Source organism: Ruditapes philippinarum, unplaced genomic scaffold (assembly GCF_026571515.1).
Source record: "Ruditapes philippinarum isolate M1 unplaced genomic scaffold, ASM2657151v2 ctg81_1_1_1_1, whole genome shotgun sequence".
NCBI classification, from domain to species: domain Eukaryota; kingdom Metazoa; phylum Mollusca; class Bivalvia; order Venerida; family Veneridae; genus Ruditapes; species Ruditapes philippinarum.
Window position 1 is genome coordinate 100,084 of NW_026861623.1, and position 17,459 is coordinate 117,542.

General features: G+C 36.4%; 1 protein-coding gene across 2 annotated transcripts in view; it reads right to left on the reverse strand.

The window, feature by feature from the left end:
• Positions 1 to 17,459, reverse strand: part of LOC132716337 (centrosomal protein of 85 kDa-like) — a 51,711-nt gene that overhangs the window by 32,717 nt on the left and 1,535 nt on the right. For both annotated transcript variants that reach the window (XM_060699587.1, XM_060699588.1), the window contains exon 2: positions 4,572 to 4,680. In XM_060699587.1, the coding sequence (XP_060555570.1) occupies positions 4,572 to 4,617 (46 nt within the window). In that variant the 5' untranslated portion in view covers positions 4,618 to 4,680. The remainder of the gene's footprint in view (positions 1 to 4,571; positions 4,681 to 17,459) is intronic.

Consider the following 17,459-nt stretch of genomic DNA (forward strand, 5'->3'; position numbering starts at 1 on the left):
TGACTTCATATTTACAGAAATCAAGTTTAAGGAAAGTCTGACTATAAAAAATCAGCATGAATTATAATACATTAACCTTCAACCTGCTAAATTTAATGGATTTGTCCAGCTTCCATTTATTAGAACAGTTCATTATCTAGTTATAAGGTATCTAAGTTAGTAAGCCTACATTATGTACATTGATGTGCAGGCTGGCCTGGCTATATATACTGGTGGTAAAGGCTAATCACTCTCAGTTCTAGCAGGGAGTTATTCAGACTATTATTTTCATTTTAAAAATTTCATTCAATATACAGCCAATTTTATTTTTCATTATTGTTAAATTAAGACAAATTATCATATAATTACCCTACAATTATAATATATACTGTATTAGTTTCAACAATTAAATTATTATAGTAATTAAAGAATGCCTGACCTATATGTTTTTAAATAAAGATGATTTGTTTCTACACTGATCATAATTATAGTAGTGTCAAATTACAAGATTGTTTACCAAAGCATGATAATCTTTTATAGCAATTTTTCTCTCACAACTGGGGGGGTTGATGGGTAAGGGGAGAACACAAGGACTGACCTGAGGATACTATTATTAATTAAATCACATTAAAACTGTCAAGATATCCTGAACTTATCACAAAATACATTTATATTTATGTCAACCTATGTCCATTTCTGCTGAATCAAAGGATTGGGGAAAAGGTAGAGAACTCTTTTCTGCCTTAATGATCATAACATAAATTTCAAACCAAAAGTCCATGCAAGGTATCTAACCTCTGTGATAGATCTTGACATTGTAACCAGTGAAAGTACAGCATGGACCAGTACCTGTGGGCAGAGCACCTTTTATGTACAATACATAGATAATGCAACATATAATATATTGAAAGGGCTCATCATATGCAAGCATTAATGCACAAATATTGTGAGACATCACTGTGACAGCTATGTTATGCCCACTGAAACCATTCTACACAAAAATAGCCAAAAAGTAATGGTTACCAACTAGGAACCCTCTTTCCAGCTTCTTCTCTCAATAAATCTCTACTAGATCAAATCAATAAAATGTAGTTTTAGCTAAAAGAGTTTTATTTTCTTTACAACAATGAAAATAAACTGCTTTCAAACAAAAAAGTCTGTAATCTGAGAAAAAGCAAACAATTTTGCAAAACTAGAGAAACCAAAGGGGGGTTCAAGTATTGATCATTAACTGTAATGCTATAAAACATCCCAAAATTTAGACGCATATATCAATATATCACAATAAAATGCTGTGAAAACAAGAAACTTACTGCCTTTTTACAGATATATTCCACGCAAACCTATTTTCGGGAAAAACTTCCCAAAATTTTTTCCCGATAAGGTAACTAAATCATTTAGAAAAAGAAATGGATTTTCCTTTTTTTAAAATTAAATTTCCTGGAAAATATATGGTTTTACATAAAAAAACACCACCTTTCCCTAAAAAAAATCTTTCATCCTTTTCAGAATTAGTAAAAAAAAAAAATTTTTCGGAATTTTTTTTTTTTTTGTGTAGTTGGGGGAAAAAAATCAAAATAAACCCAAATAAAACATTAGATCAGTTTTTCCCCCTTAAAAATTGTTCCTTTATAAAATAGTTTTTTAAATTTTTAACAACCTAAATCCCAACCAGAGAACACAGCCCCATTTTAGTAATAGTATATCAAACCTTCCCCAAAATCACTAAAAAAAGGGTTTTGTCTTTTTCCTCATTTAAAATGTTTTGGGGACAATTTTATAAAAAAAATTTTTCCTTTTTTTTTCCCCCCCGGGGTTTATTTAGATTATATCTTAAAAATATTCTTATGGGCATTGTAAATTTATGTCCCATTTTTTGACCCAAGAACTTGATTAGAATTCAAATCTTCTGTTTCTGATATTTCATCATTGTAATTTTTTTTTACTTTTATAGACATACAGTCAAGTTTTTTAGATGCATCCATTCCCACAAGTCAAAATCCAACATGTTTTCAACAAATATAAAAGTTAATAATGTAGCTGTTGTTACAGATAGTTCCCCATCTCAAAATTAATCTAATTTCACACATGAAAAAAATACAGATTGGGTCCCATGGGGGTGGAGACTTAGCGGAAAAGAAGGGATTAGAACTATAATTGCTCACAGTAATTCTATTTGGTGAACATCATTCATTAAAATTCTAACATGTTTGCAGTTGTAACAATATTTATAATAATGTCAATTATAATAGTGTCTATTAATCTAAAAGAGCTGTAATGTAAAATCCCAGGCATAAATCAATCTTGTTATCCCTCGGTCCTCACCGAATTCCCTGCAGACAACCTGTCTATCATTGACAAAATACTAGCAACAAAATTCAAATACACAAGGACTAGCGCATTAAATCATACCATGTATTTGGCACAAAGACAATTTTCCCCGACTAGAAATTCATCCCAGGAGATTTAATCAAAGACATTGTGTCAAGCATGGAAAATCTCTCTTCTTTAAGTCATTCATTTAAATCTTTAAAGAAACCCTAAAAATTGAAAATCAGTCCCAAATTCCCTTTTTGCCAAAAAAAAATTGTTTTTTAAACATTTTCTTTTTAAGCTGATCAATACCCGGAATGGCAAGCATTACCAAAAGGGGACAAATTTTGGGTGGCCCTTCCCAATTTCAAAATAAAGGGCTGAAGGGATGTGAGAAACTTTATATTATACCAGCGTTATCTCAAAATATGTCTAGTATGACTAGAGGGTTTTGGGATTTTTCTTCTATTATGCCAATTTATTCTCAAAATATGACTGGGGGAATGAGGGACATCTCTTGTAATGCCAGTGTTTGACTGAAAGGGTCACCTCATGTAATGCCAGGGTATGTCTAGAGGGGTCACCTCATGTAATGCCAGTGTATGAATGGAGGGGTCACCTCATGTAATGCCAGTGTATGCCTAGAGGGATCACCTAATGTAATGTCAGTGTATGAATGGAGGGGTCACCTCATGTAATGCCAGGGTATGTCTAGAGGGATCATCTCATGTAATGTCAGTGTATGAATGGAGGGGTCACCTCATGTAATGCCAGGGTATGTCTAGAGGGATCATCTCATGTAATGTCAGTGTATGAATGGAGGGGTCACCTCATGTAATACCTGTGTATGTCTAGAGGAGTCACTTCATGTAATGCCAGTGTATGTCTGGAGGGGTCACCTCATGTAATGCCAGTGTATGTCTGGAGGGGTCACTTCATGTAATGCCAGTGTATGTCTAGAGGGGTCACCTCATGTAATGCCAGTGTATGTCTGGAGGGGTCACTTCATGTAATGCCAGTGTATGTCTGGAGGGGTCACTTCATGTAATGCCAGTGTATGTCTGGAGGGGTCACCTCATGTAATGCCAGTGTATGTCTGGAGGGGTCATCTCAAGTAATGCCAGTGTATGTCTGGAGGGGTCACCACATGTAATGCCAAAGTATGTCTGGAGGGATCATCTCAAGTAAGTGCCAGTTTATGTCTGGAGGAGTCACCTCATGTAATGCCAGTGTATGTTGGAGGGGACTTCAGTAAAGCCAGCGGTTTTTGGCTGGATGGGGATTATGTTTGCCAGTTTTTGTCGGAGGGGTCACCTCCCGGGAAAAGCCAGCCCCTTGAAATGGGGGGTCATTTATGGGGGGAAAGCCCCCGGGGATTCTGGGGGGTCATTTTTATGTTATTTCCAGTTTTATGTCTGAGGGGGTCACTTTTATGAAAGCCAGGGGTAAGTCAGGAAAGGGGGGGACCTTTTAATGTAAAGCCAAAGGGATGTCTGGGGGGTCATTTTTGTTATGCCATTTTTAAAGTCTGGGGTCCCTCATTAAAATCCAGGATGTCGGAGGGGCTTCCCAAATAATGGGAGTTAGTTTGGAGGGGTGGGCTTTATTTAAAACGGAGTTTTTATGTCTGGGGGGGTTTTTTTCATGTTTCCCAAGGGGGTTTTGTTGGAGGGGGCCCCCCTTTAAAGTTTTTGGGAAATTTTTATGTCTGAAGGAGTCCACTTTTCATTTTATGGCCAGTGGTATGTCTGGAGGGATCTACTTTAATGTTGATTTCCAAAGTATGTCTGGAGGGATCATCTCATGTTATGCAAGTGTTTATCTGGAGGGGTTCTCCATTTAATGCCAGTGTATGTCTGGAGGGGTCCCCACATGTAATGCCAGTGTATATCTGGAGGAGTACTTCATGTAAACCCAGTGTATGTCTGGAGGGGTACTCCATTTAATGCCAGTGTATGTCTGGAGCGATCACCACATGTAATGCCAGTGTATATCTGGAGGGGTACTCCATGTAATACCAGTGTATGACTGGAGGGGTCACCACATGTAATGCTAGTTATGTCTGGAGGGAGCACTTCATGTAATGCCTGTGTATTCTAAAAATATATTTCTAGTCACAATGTCATATAAATTATCTAATTTTTTACTTGAAACATCAGAAGCTTCTTCTTTGTTCTACTTTTTACTAAGATAAACCAATTCCATGATGTAAAAATCGAAATATAAACTACTTTTCCAATATTTTGGAAAAACTTAAAAAATCAAAATATTTTACTCACCAGGGACATTTGCGTCCAGATGACCAGTTGATCCTCGCCATGACATATTTCTGTGGTCTGTTTCTAAGCTGCTGTCACCTTACAGCAGCTCTTATACTAATCAAACATCCTAAAAATATACCAAAGGCAAAATAAGTAATAAATTTCTATCCTAAAATCATATAAATTTGAATTGTTTGTGTATTTTAACATCTTCTCTAACATATACAGACAATAACATATAAACTATGATTGACACTTCATAAACATGACTTGCAAATCTTTATATTAAACAATAAACACCTTGTTTATAAAGAAGAAAGAAAACCCTTTTACTATGAAACTGTTTCTATCTGAAATGGTCATACAACATGCTATGAAACTCTTTCAATTATAAAAACATAGATTAAAGGTACATTAAAAATCTTATAAACATTTAACTTTTCAAACAAATGTGAAAAAGTTCAATAATCTAAAGTCAAATAAAATACTGTTAAATAAAGGCTTAAAAATGCAAAAGAAAATACTGATGTATGAATGTTAAATGCTTTAAGGAACCCTCAACAATGACTGTATATTGTATAGGTGTTGGACTTATCTTATTTTAAAGATAATCCTGGCTTTATACAAATATGTACAGTCAGGTATTGAATTTTTGCTTGACCAAATCCAATATTGAACCACTGCATACAAGTGCCCAGTGAGATAGTCAAACTAATACATTAAATGTACCATAATTAATACTACATAGCTTTACTTAGCTTATATCACAGACTTATGCTACATTGTGTACATGTACAGGTATCAATAATTTTACTTGTACTACAATATAATTAAGCAACTTATATTAAGTTATTATTTTAAAATAATCAAATGTTACACTTTATGTACATTGTACATGTAATGTATATTATACAACTTTTTAGCTTTACTTATTTATCAATTACAAAAGATGATCAAGTTCAAAAGAGAATATAAACTTACCGTCTTAACTTATTTACATGCACATATACATTTTACATTGAATTAAGGAGAAAGAGTCAGCAATTTACACAAATACTATAGGTAAAAGGTTGAAAGGGATATATATTAATATAAAAAAAAAAAAAAATGGAGGGGGGGGGTGGCAAGGGGGGGGGGGGGGGGGGGGGGGGGCGGTTGGGGAAGATGCCGCATTTATAGAACTTGCCAAATATCTATTGTTAAGTTCATGAAATAAGATGCCATTGGTACAAAAATATTTATAAGAAATACAACTTGAAAAAAAGGTAAACTATACTTTTTTTTCAAAAACCATAAATGGGAGGAAAAGAATACAGTTATATAACTTGCAACAATAATGACTTAAACATTGGTAAGTATGTATGAAGCCATTGGTAAATTGAAGTTGCTAAAATAGACTAACCATTACTATTTTTAAAGTGTATTAAAGAAAGATAACATGGTAAACATGAAATGTTGCAGTAACAAAACATGCAAATATCATTCCAATATACATGTATTGGTAAGAAGATTTGAAACTGTTATTTCAACCTGAACTTGAGAAACAATGTTTATCCAAGATGCCAAAACAAATTAACCATACCGATTTGCTCACAAAATTGGTTCAATTACTATAATTACTGGGTATACATGTATCTAGACCAAAAATACATCAAGGTACTTGGAGTTTTCAAACTTGGCACATGCAATCATGCATTGTGATCTTCAATATACATTTGTAAGTTTTAGATATACATCTTATCTAGTGGAACAAAAACAATCCAGACAGGGTAGGAATGTATATCAGGTTTTTTCGTGAGTATCTAATTTTCGCTTTATTCGTGTGCGCTGAATTTTGCGAAAAATTAAGATTCACTAAATTTTAATTTATTAACCTTACTTGGCATTCTCCTGTTTCTAAAAAACTTGAAATTCCTAACCCAAGTATTTTAAATTTAAATAACCCGTCGTATTTACTAATATGTTGTTATACCTATAATAGAGAAAGTATCAAAGAAACCCCCAAAATTGAAAATTTAAAGGGTTAATTTTTCATTAAAAAGTATTAAAAATACATGGAATCCCAAAAATTTTTTAGTGACACAGTGATTTAACATGTAAAACTTTTTTTTTGGGAAATGATTGTCCCAAAAAAATAAATAATTCACACCTTGCATATAGGTATACAAAAAAAGATTAAGCAACTTAACAATAACATGTTATTAATAAGCTGAGACAACACAGTAAGTGTGAAATACTGAATACTTACCTGTAAATAATACACCAATAGAAAAATTAAAAACAAAGTTTCACTTATAAAAATAGTAAATCTCGGATGTATAGAGTGGTTGCTTTGCTAGCAGAAAAACGTGAAATAAAGAAGCATGTACATGTACAACAAAATCGCTAAAATTAGATTACTGCCAAAATTGTGATATTTGCTGTACATAAAATAACCTTACACATGTAATTAAAAAATAACCTGATATATGATATGAGAATGTTGGATATTCACCAAAAAGCTTTATAATGTCATAAAGCAACAGCAAGATCTATGAGATTTTAAAATATGAATACATGTACTATCAATTAGTGAAAGATATCCCAGTCTAATAGTCAAAAGTATCTTTGCTGATCATGTTAAAATTAGTAGTCTGTCACTGGGAAATTGGTCAGTATCAAAGAAAGTCGATTAGGTAGATGGACCCCCTAGTTGTGACCAAGAATTGGGTAAAAAACAACTTCAGAACCAAATAAAAAATACATGCTTTATATCAGATTCAAGTAGTTTGTAAGACCCTCATACATTAAAAATGAGAACTTGGCCTATAAATGACCTTGACCTTAGGCGTTTTTGTTTTATATTCTTCATCAATTACTCAAAAGTGAAGCTCTTGCCTTGAGACATATTTTAGTCTAAGTATAAAAGCCAACTTGGCAAGTCTTATAGCATGAAATTGTTTCAAATTAAATGTTAATGACCGTAAATGTCAACTAGCAGAACATAACTAAATGACCTCAAACAGAACATTCCTGATATTTAATTTGCTGGAAATTAATCAGAGAAGTTTTTCACTCTGATTTAAAGTCATAAATGAAACAGAAACTTTTGTAATTGCATACACTGTACACAACAGACGATTTTAACAGCTGTCCAAGTGTCACCACCAACAAGGCAAATAAGCCTATTTTCTTCCAATCTTTCTAAAAAAAAACCAATCAGACCAAATTGCTGATACCAAAACTGACAAATTCACTTAAGTTCATTCCAGTTTCATGATGGATAGATGTGTCATCTTGCTTGTTATTTGGGTTGGTTATTGCCCAAAGAGCCTGGTACCAAATATTTCCCCCAAATAAGCAATTTTATGATGCTAGGTACTTTTTCCTGAAATAGCTATGGAAAGGCCTGGCTGTCTTAGAATACATATATTACATGTAGTTAATAGCTTGTACTAAGATCTGTTACAAGCAATGAAGAAATGTTAAATGCATGAATAATAGTATCACTTTATTTTTTTGTGTGAAATTCAAAGCATACATTTTTATCATCTCTATAAAACCTATACACTAATCAATCAATATTTTAAGGAGAGGACTACCATGAGCTATTGTAGCTCTCGGTCCAATTCCTTTCTGCTTAAGTTATAAATTATTAACAGGTATATATTACCTTGAATAAAAATATGTTTAAACCAATCAATATTCTTTATGAAAAACTGTTTTAGCTATAGCATACGTGTACCATGCAATACTTTCATCATATCCATGAAACAAAACTAGAATTGTCATGAGAGAACAGTAACAACCCAAAATTATTCTTTAACACAGGCTTTGTGACATAAAAAATATCATGTCCCAAAGACATAAAGTCAAAACATACCCAAAATAATAACTGTTCTATTTTTTCAAAACAAGCAGACTTGCACTTTTTTCAACATAGTATTTACCAACATACTATATGGTGCTTGCTACATGTATTTCCTTTACATATTAATTTTGTTAAAATTTCATTTCTTTTTACTAAGTTATATCTGCCACACTAGCAAAACAAGAGCCACCGCCGGGCGGGGGCAACGCTCGACTTTTTACTTTTTCTAAACGCAAACATAGAAAGGTTTGAACATATATTGACGTTTCCTTTTTAAAAATTTAGTTGGTCTGTCTTGTCACATTAGTTTTGTTTATATATTTTGTATATATATATGAATAGAAACATTAAGCATATTTCTAAAAATAGCAACAGTACGCAATTTCTTAAAATAGCAACATGACGCAATTTCTAAAAATAGAAAAAATGTCGCAATTTCTAAAAATAAAAAGAAATGACATAATTTCTAAAAATAAAAAAATGACGCAATTTCTAAAAATAGCAACAATGATGCAATTTCTAAAAATAGAAAAATTGATGCAATTTCTAAAAATAACAACAATGACGCAATTTCTAAAAATAGCAACAATGACGCAATTTCTAAAAATAGAAAAAAATGACGCAATTTCTAAAAATAGAAAAAAATGACGCAATTTCTAAAAATAGCAACAATGACGCAATTTCTTAAAATAGAAACAATGACGCAATTTCTAAAAATAGGAAAAAATGACGCAATTTCTAAAAATAGAAAAAAATGACGCAATTTCTAAAAATAGAAAAAAAATGACGCAATTTCTAAAAAATAGAAACAATGACGCAATTTCTAAAAATAGAAAAAAAAATGACGCAATTTCTAAAAATAGCAAAAAAATGACGCAATTTCTAAAAATAGAAAAAAATGACGCAATTTATATATATATATATATATATGTGTGTGTGTATATATATACATGTTATATTACTGAATTTTCTCAGATTGTGCATTTATTATATATATATATATATATATGTATATATATATATATACTATACATACACACACACCAATAAATGCACAATCTGAGAAAATTCAGTAATATAACCTTCAAGGTCAAGGTCATTAAAGAGCCCAAGCAAATTTGGGTTTGATAGACAACAAGGTCTGGTCCTTAAGAATGTTCTGTTATAATATGAAGTTTATCCCTTCAAAAATAGCAAAGTTACAGTCAGTTACTGCCAAAACAATGAAAATTTCAATAATTTGACCTTCAAAGGCAATGTCATTAATGAGTGAAGGTCAAGGTCTTTCGGAATATTTTTAACAGTTATCTTTGAAGATTTTTATGTTCAAGTTTGAAGACAATCCATTCAAAAATAACAAAGTTACAGCCAATAATAACCAAAAAAAATGAAAATTTCAATAATTTGACCTTCAAAGTCAAGGTCATTGATGTGTGAATGTCAAGGTCTGACTGGTTATTTTTAAGGGATATCCTTGAAGATTATTATGTTCAAGTTTGAAGACAATCCATTCAAAAATAACAAAGTAACAGCCAATAACAGCATGAACAAGCAAAAATTGGACTTTTAACCTTGAAGGTCAAGGTCATTTATGGATGAAGGTCAAGGTTAGTGTGGTCTACTGAAAGGTCTTGTCCCAAGGGTTGTTGTGGCCAAGTATGAAGACAATACACCAAGAAATAAAAAAGTTATGATCCAGGTACAAGTTTTCGGACGGCAACGGCAACGGGTACGGCAATGGCAACGGCAACGCCGACCTGACTATAACAATACCTCTTCTTTTTTTTTAAAAAAAAAAAAAGTCGAGCTAAAAATGTGAACGGACCTTGGGATGATTACATTGATCAGTAATTGAATTAATGACAATTACTTTCAGATCATATTGTAACTGATTATGATAACTCAGACTTAAGGATTGACGGTAGCAAAATATATCTCGGACAACCTGATTTTTATTCAGCCAGGACCGAGGACAGACAGACTTTCACACAGACTGATTATTAATTGCACCTTATAAACAACCTGTCAATCTGTTATCACACCCGCTGATTGATGACAGCTGTGTATTGATTAATCAAGTCCGATTCTGCAAGCGCTGTATGAAATTGTAAACCACTGAACGATAGGGAACAGAAAAAACAAGCCCCATGATGAATTTATGGCACAGTGGTGAGTTTGATCTGGAGAATAAGGCACAGCGGGAGCGCAGCACTACAAGCTCCTGGGGAAAGGTCTGCAGTAGTATACATGTAGGATGATTCTGGGCTCTGATGGAAGGGCTAAAGTGGAAATTAGAGGGATAATATTTACATATCCTCTGGTCATAATTTAAGATTGTAGATTGAATAGCCCAGACTAATGGTAATTAGCGGCGGTCCACGGCCACTAAATTTAGCATCAGTCCGATGATTATTGCAAGGTTGGTGGTCCGATGGACCAAAAGATTTTTGCCTAAAAAGTACCTTAAAAAATTATTTTAAATAATGAGGCAGGGCTTACATTGTACAATTTTGGGATACGGACAAAAGCCCCCCCCCCCCCCCGGTCTAAAAATGACAAGGTGGACAAAAGCCCCCCCATGAAATTTACACATAGGACAAAAGCCCCCCCATAAAAAAGTAAAGGTAGGACAAAAGCCCCCCCCTCCATAGTAAATTATTAATTTAATTTTAATATTAATTTGATCCCTTTACAAAAGTGATTAAACATTACTACTCTTCTGACCCTTGTTTTGTATATGAAAAGCTATGAATTCGGTATTGCATGCATGCATTATTTAATCTGTTATCATAAACTTTGTTATCACTTCAATATATACATTATAAACATTAAAACAAATTCTTTTCATGTTTATTTAAAAGTTTGTGTGAAATTCGATGAATTTGAGCACCTGTGCATGTGAAAAAAGATGGGGGGCTTTTGTCCTTGCTGTATTTTTGATGGGGGGGGGGGGCTTTTGTCCTATGTGAACATTTCATGGGGGGGCTTTTGTCCACCTTGTTATTTTTAGATGGGGGGCTTTCGTCCGGGGGGCTTATGTCCTACGCTCCCACTTTACAATTTTTTGCAAAAGTTTACACAATTGCTAAAAACCGAAACGATACCGTTTTAACGGTGGTACTTCTATGTACTATATACACCATGTATTTGAGTTGCCAAATGATGACTTAAATTCTATATTTAATACACGTACAAATAAAGAATGTTCAGGGCTCACCACGATTGAGCCAGCACACATTTTCTGCATTTTATCCCCATTTTTTACCAAAATGTATTATGTTTTTGCGAGGTCATGCTGTGTGGAGGGTTCTAGACACCCATTTTCCGTTTTTTTTCTTCTTTGGAATAAAACACTAGAAATGATAAAATCCATGATTAAAGGCAATGATTAAAAAATTTTGTAAGACAATATGGTCATTTCGATTAAACGGTAAAAAATATCGTAAACGTTTACGAATGAAAATCGAAACAAATCCGTTTAAACGTGTAATCATGGGGGCCTTACTTACAATACAACTTGTCTTGAAAATGTTTAAAAAAGAGAGAGAGAAAAAAAAGTCATGAAACTTTACATCAAATAATGATTAAGCATTGTTCATATTCATATATATATGACTATGAGTTCTATATATATCCATTATTGATTTATAAATAATAAACTAAGTCACTTACGTCTAAACATCGGTCCTACTAAATACTGCTAAGAACCGCTAAGGAGCCACAAAGGACTGCTAGGGAGGCACAAACAAAGGACCTTAAAATACCTTCTAGAGCATTCTTATAATATATGGCAGTATGTTTATTGACAAAAAATGTATTATTTTAAGAAAAAATTTAATTTTGGTGATAGAATTTATGCCTTACGACGAGTTGCAGGACTGCTAAGATGCACAAAGGACTACTAGGGAGGCACAAAGGACCTTAAAATACCTCCTAGCGCATTCTTATAATATATTGTAGTATAAAATTAATGTATTATTTTAAGAAAAAATATAAAGATCTTTAAAGATTTTTCAAGAAGTCAAAATATGGCCCAGAATACAAGAAGTAAATTGCTTCTTTCAAAATTATCAAAGGGAAGCATGATTAAGTGTTTTTCTTTACCCAACTATTTATTTTTACCTATCTACATATTTGTATGAGGCTAAAGATCACCAGGTCCGGTTAGTCCTAATTATAAGACCTGTACGTAACCTATTTCATATTTATCATTCATTAATCTGATATTTTACATTTTTCATTTTCCATGTTACGTTAGGTCTTAACAGATCTTTGCAAAATCGTGTAGCAAAAAAATTGACATTAGACATCGATTTAGATCTAATGAATTTAAACAATTAAAACAGCGTGTATTTACATTAATTTTGACCTATTTATGAACAAAACTAAAAAATAAATACCTTTAAACAAAATAATTGAACTGTCACAAACGAAAAGTCATGATTAAATCCTCTCATTTAATTAAATTCTTTGTACAGCCGATATACAAATGGCCGCCATACAGTGCGCGAAATTTGATTGGCTAATTCAAATGCAAGCGTTTAAATGAGTCCAGAAGTTTCTAACGGAATATTTTTTCAACGAAATAATTGCCCATGCACCGCCAGTGTGTTAGAATATATTTTTCCATTCAAAAAATTGGAATCAATCTGTAAAACGCTTTACTTAACCAGTATTGCCGATGAGCGAAATAGACTGATATTTATATTTTATTTTTAATTGATAAGTACATTGTTTGAAAGTTTTTGTTGATGATAGACCATGCAATTGAAAGAACAGATTTTTTTACAGAAGATAAGTTTTTGAATAAAGCTTGAAAGGCAAGTCAACAGACATTTTTTTAATTTTTCAAAATGCTATGCGTTTATGAGCAATAACTATTAGACGTCAGGCTTGACCAATATAAAACTATAACAAGCCTGAAACGTCTAATCTATTGGACTACAGGTCCGGTAAGATTTATAGAACTGTCGGCGATTGATTATAAAGGGATTGACAATACAAACAATCGACTTACTCCACGTCTGGATCGTAGCCAAGCTAGGAATTGCCTAATTCTTCTGGTTATGTATTATACACAAATATGGCGCCTAACTGTCAGCCTAACACACTAGTTTCCGGTTGGTCCGGAACCTTCCGTTAACTTCCATCAACTCCGTAACCAGTACCATACGGTACTACACTCCTCCCGTCCTATTCTTTAGGAGAGGTCTGTGGCTCCAGGAAGTTAACCAAGCACTGACGCCTCTCTAGTCCAAGGGCAGACTAGAATTCCCGTTCATACCGGTACTGGTACTTGACCATGATGCCAGAGGGCTGGACAACATGGCCTACTTGACTGAACCGTACCGATTTCAGCCAAGCCTCAAACCCAGACACTCAATGGCTGTCAGACACTTTAGGAAAGCTAAGGAGTTGGGACTCCTCAGCTGACAAGCTGAACATGGCTTTCAGATTGTCTTCCTGGTGTCTTTCCAGCATGGATATCAATGACAGTAGACAGCGCCACTGCAACAAAACTGTCACAGCATTACCTTTTACCTTTGGGGTGAGATCTTTGGGCAAGGGTACCCTAAGAACCTCACAGAACTCCTTCGCTGCTTTCCTGTGATTACTGGTGCAAGTTTCCTGAGAAACCGGAACACCAGCACACTCCAGGTAAGTTACCAGGTCAAACAAAGTGCTATTACACCCCAATAACCACCTGATCACCAGCTTCAAAGCACCAATCCTTCTGTTCGTAATGCTTTCACCTGTCAAACACATTTGGAATATGCCAGGGAGGTGGGCCTCCATAGCATGTCTCTGGGTAAGATCCTCAAAACATCCCGGCACTGGGCACCGAGATCCTTGCTGGCCACAGGGAATATCCTCTAAAATCTGTGCCAGCAATGGAACATCTACATTATCAGGAATGGCCCTGATATCAGATGTTCGGTCTCTAACGCAACCTATACTTACCTTTCCTTCCCCTCCACTGAAGATTTGGCCTTCAGAGAGGGACTGTTGACCACGCTCACCGACCTTATTGGCAAGGACCGGCTGGCCATCTGCATCTGATTGGTTTTCATGAAAATCAATTCCGTAGATGACAGAAACCCTGGTACCCTGCTGGCCACCTAAACCGGAATCTGAAGACTCCACTGGTTTGGTTACCAACGGTACCACCTCATCTACATCTGTGAAGAACTTGACCCAATTGGTATGGGCCTTTTTACAATCTTCACATCCACCACAAGGCAACTGATCCAGCCGCGCACCAGCAATTCCACCTCGGCATGTCCCACTTTGCAGTGGTATTTTTGACATTGCGTCAGCATTGGAATGCTCGCAACTCACACGATGTCTCAACACCATGTTAAACCGGGACAGCTCTTCCAGCCATCTCCCCAGTTGCCCTTGTGGCTCCCTGAAATTCATCAACCACCTCAGACTTGAATGGTCAGTCCTGACCACAAATGGTCTTCCTAGCAAGTAGTGTCGGAACTGTTTGGTGAACCGAACTACTGCTAGCAGCTCTTTCCTGGTCATGCAAAAACCCTGTTGCTCCTTGGTAAGAGCACAGCTACCAAATGCAACAACTTTCTCTTGGCCCTCTTGCACCTGCAAGAGCTCTGCTCCAATCGAATCATTGGAAGCGACCGTTTCCAAGATAAATTCGTCCTGTTGATTTGGCAACGCTAACACCGGAGGTTGCGTCAACAAGCACTTCAAAGTCCTGAATGACTCTGCTTGTCCTTCGCCCCAGACAAAGTTGGCTTTGCCTGTGACGGCGTACAATGGGGCTGCTACCCTAGAGAAGTCCTTAACAAACACTCTATGATAGTTTACCAACCCCATAAACTTTTCTACCTGCTTGGCACTGTTTGGAACAGGCCAATCCTTCACCACTGCTATGTCATGCTCTGTCATAGCAATGCTGTCTTTGCCGACTTTACGGCCTAAAAACTCTACTTCTTGTTGGAAGAAGATACATTCCTTCGGCTTAAGCTTTAGCTTATGCCTCTGAAATCTCGAAAGAGCCTCCCGCAAGTTTGAGAGATGGTCCTCAAAATTGCATCCAAGCACGATGATATCATCGAGAAATGCCAGGACTGTCTTCCATGTCAAACCTCTCAGGACTAAGTCCATTGCTCTGGCAAATGTGGCTGGGGCACCACACAAACCAAAGCCTTCTCTGATGTTCAACTGGAAGAATGCGGAGTTGGCATCCAATTTTGAAAACCAAACACTGCCAGCAAATGTGTCCATGCAATCATCGACTAAAGGCAAAGGATACACGTCTTTGACTGTAACCTTATTCAACGTCCTATAGTCTATGCAATAACGCACAGAGCCGTCATGTTTCCTAATCAAAACTGGAGCAGATGCCCATTTGGATGTGGCATCTTGTACACCCCAGCCTTCAGCATTCCCTGAGGCTGGGCCTCTTCTTCCCCTGCAAAGCATGTTGGCTTTCGCCTCATACCTTGCTTCACAAGCTTTGCCTCCTTGGTATCTATATCACGTTCCTTATCAGTGAAGTCACCAAGGTCAAGTTCACCCTTGATGAAGACATCTTGGAACTCAATCAGCAATTGCGCTAATTGAATCCGTTGACCTTCATCAAGGCTGCCACAAGAGGTGTCATAGACCTCCTGCAGGTGTGGTGGTATTGGACCAACCGCACCTGATGTTTCAAACACTTTGCTGGGCAAAGATGTTTTAACATCGCACTCATTCCTGACAACTTCACTGATGGCAAATGCCCTCCCTATCTCTGTTCCCCTCCTGACAAGGCGGTAGCTATCTGATGGATTAACAAGACACAACACAGGGGTGTTAGTGCCTTCATGTAACACTCGGGGAGCCAGAAATTTCTTCTGGTTCACTGGTTCCACGATATAGCTATGCAGGGGAGAGTGCAACCTGCATTGGACTCTCGCTACAGAGTGTGGAGGGATAACCTGTCTCTTAGACACTGTAACCTTGGATACCAAGGGACTATCTGATGAATGGACATCTAGGGAGATGCACATACCATCAAAGTAAAGCGCTGCCTTGCTCATGTCTAGCACAGATTTGCCAGGGTCACGAAGCAAATCAAAGCCCAACAGCATTTGTTGCGCAATGGGGCAACAAACATGTTGACCTGGTAACCACTGGTGACCAACCTTCAACTTAACCGGACCAGCTACAAAGGCTGCCATAGACAATTCCCTGCCAGCAGTTTGCAGCTTGACATCCCTTATCTTGGGGGCTTGTGCTTCAAGGAATTGTAGACCTTATCAGAAATGATGGTCACCTGGGCAGCAGTATCTACCACTGCTGTTACTTGGACATCCCCTACTTGGACCCCAACTGGGAAGAGGAATTGACCTGACAGACAACAATAGGGTCTGGTTCGACTCCCTCCCGTGCTTACTTGGCTGAAATTGGCAGCCAACCGGGATTTTTTAAATTTGCAGGTCTTGTCTGCAGACAGGGGACGGGAAACGACCTACTTTTTCACCGTCCCTGTTTAACGACTTATGGTTGTCGTTAAGCTTAGGGCAATTTCTTTTGAAATGCCCTATTTCGCCACAATTGTAGCATCCGGTTGATCTGCGGGGTTGGGACAATTCTGACAAAAAGGTTTTTGTCAGTCTTTGCTCCAGGTCATTTAAGGCTTCGCTTAAATCATCAGTTGACATATCCTTTGCCTGCTGCTCCATGATGGCTGGGAGGCAACAGCAAAAACCTTTCCGTTTTTTTCCGGTCACCATTCATGGCTGCGTACACCTGCTGGTACTGGCGTACCATTTGTATGGCTGCATGCACAGACTTGGGTTGCTGCATGCAAACATGGAGACCGGCCTCTTTGTCAACCATACCCTGACAGAATCCGTTCACTGTTTGGACAGTGGCAAACTCCTCTGGCAGCTTCTTAAAAGCTCTATAACCTAGAGTGAGCACTCGGTCAGCCCACTCATCTAGGGACTCGGTTGTCTCTTGTGCTGCATTCTGAAAACTTACCTGTGCAGCAGCTGGCAACTCATGTTGGCCAAATCGGGCAGCCTACTTGCTAACCAGCCTCT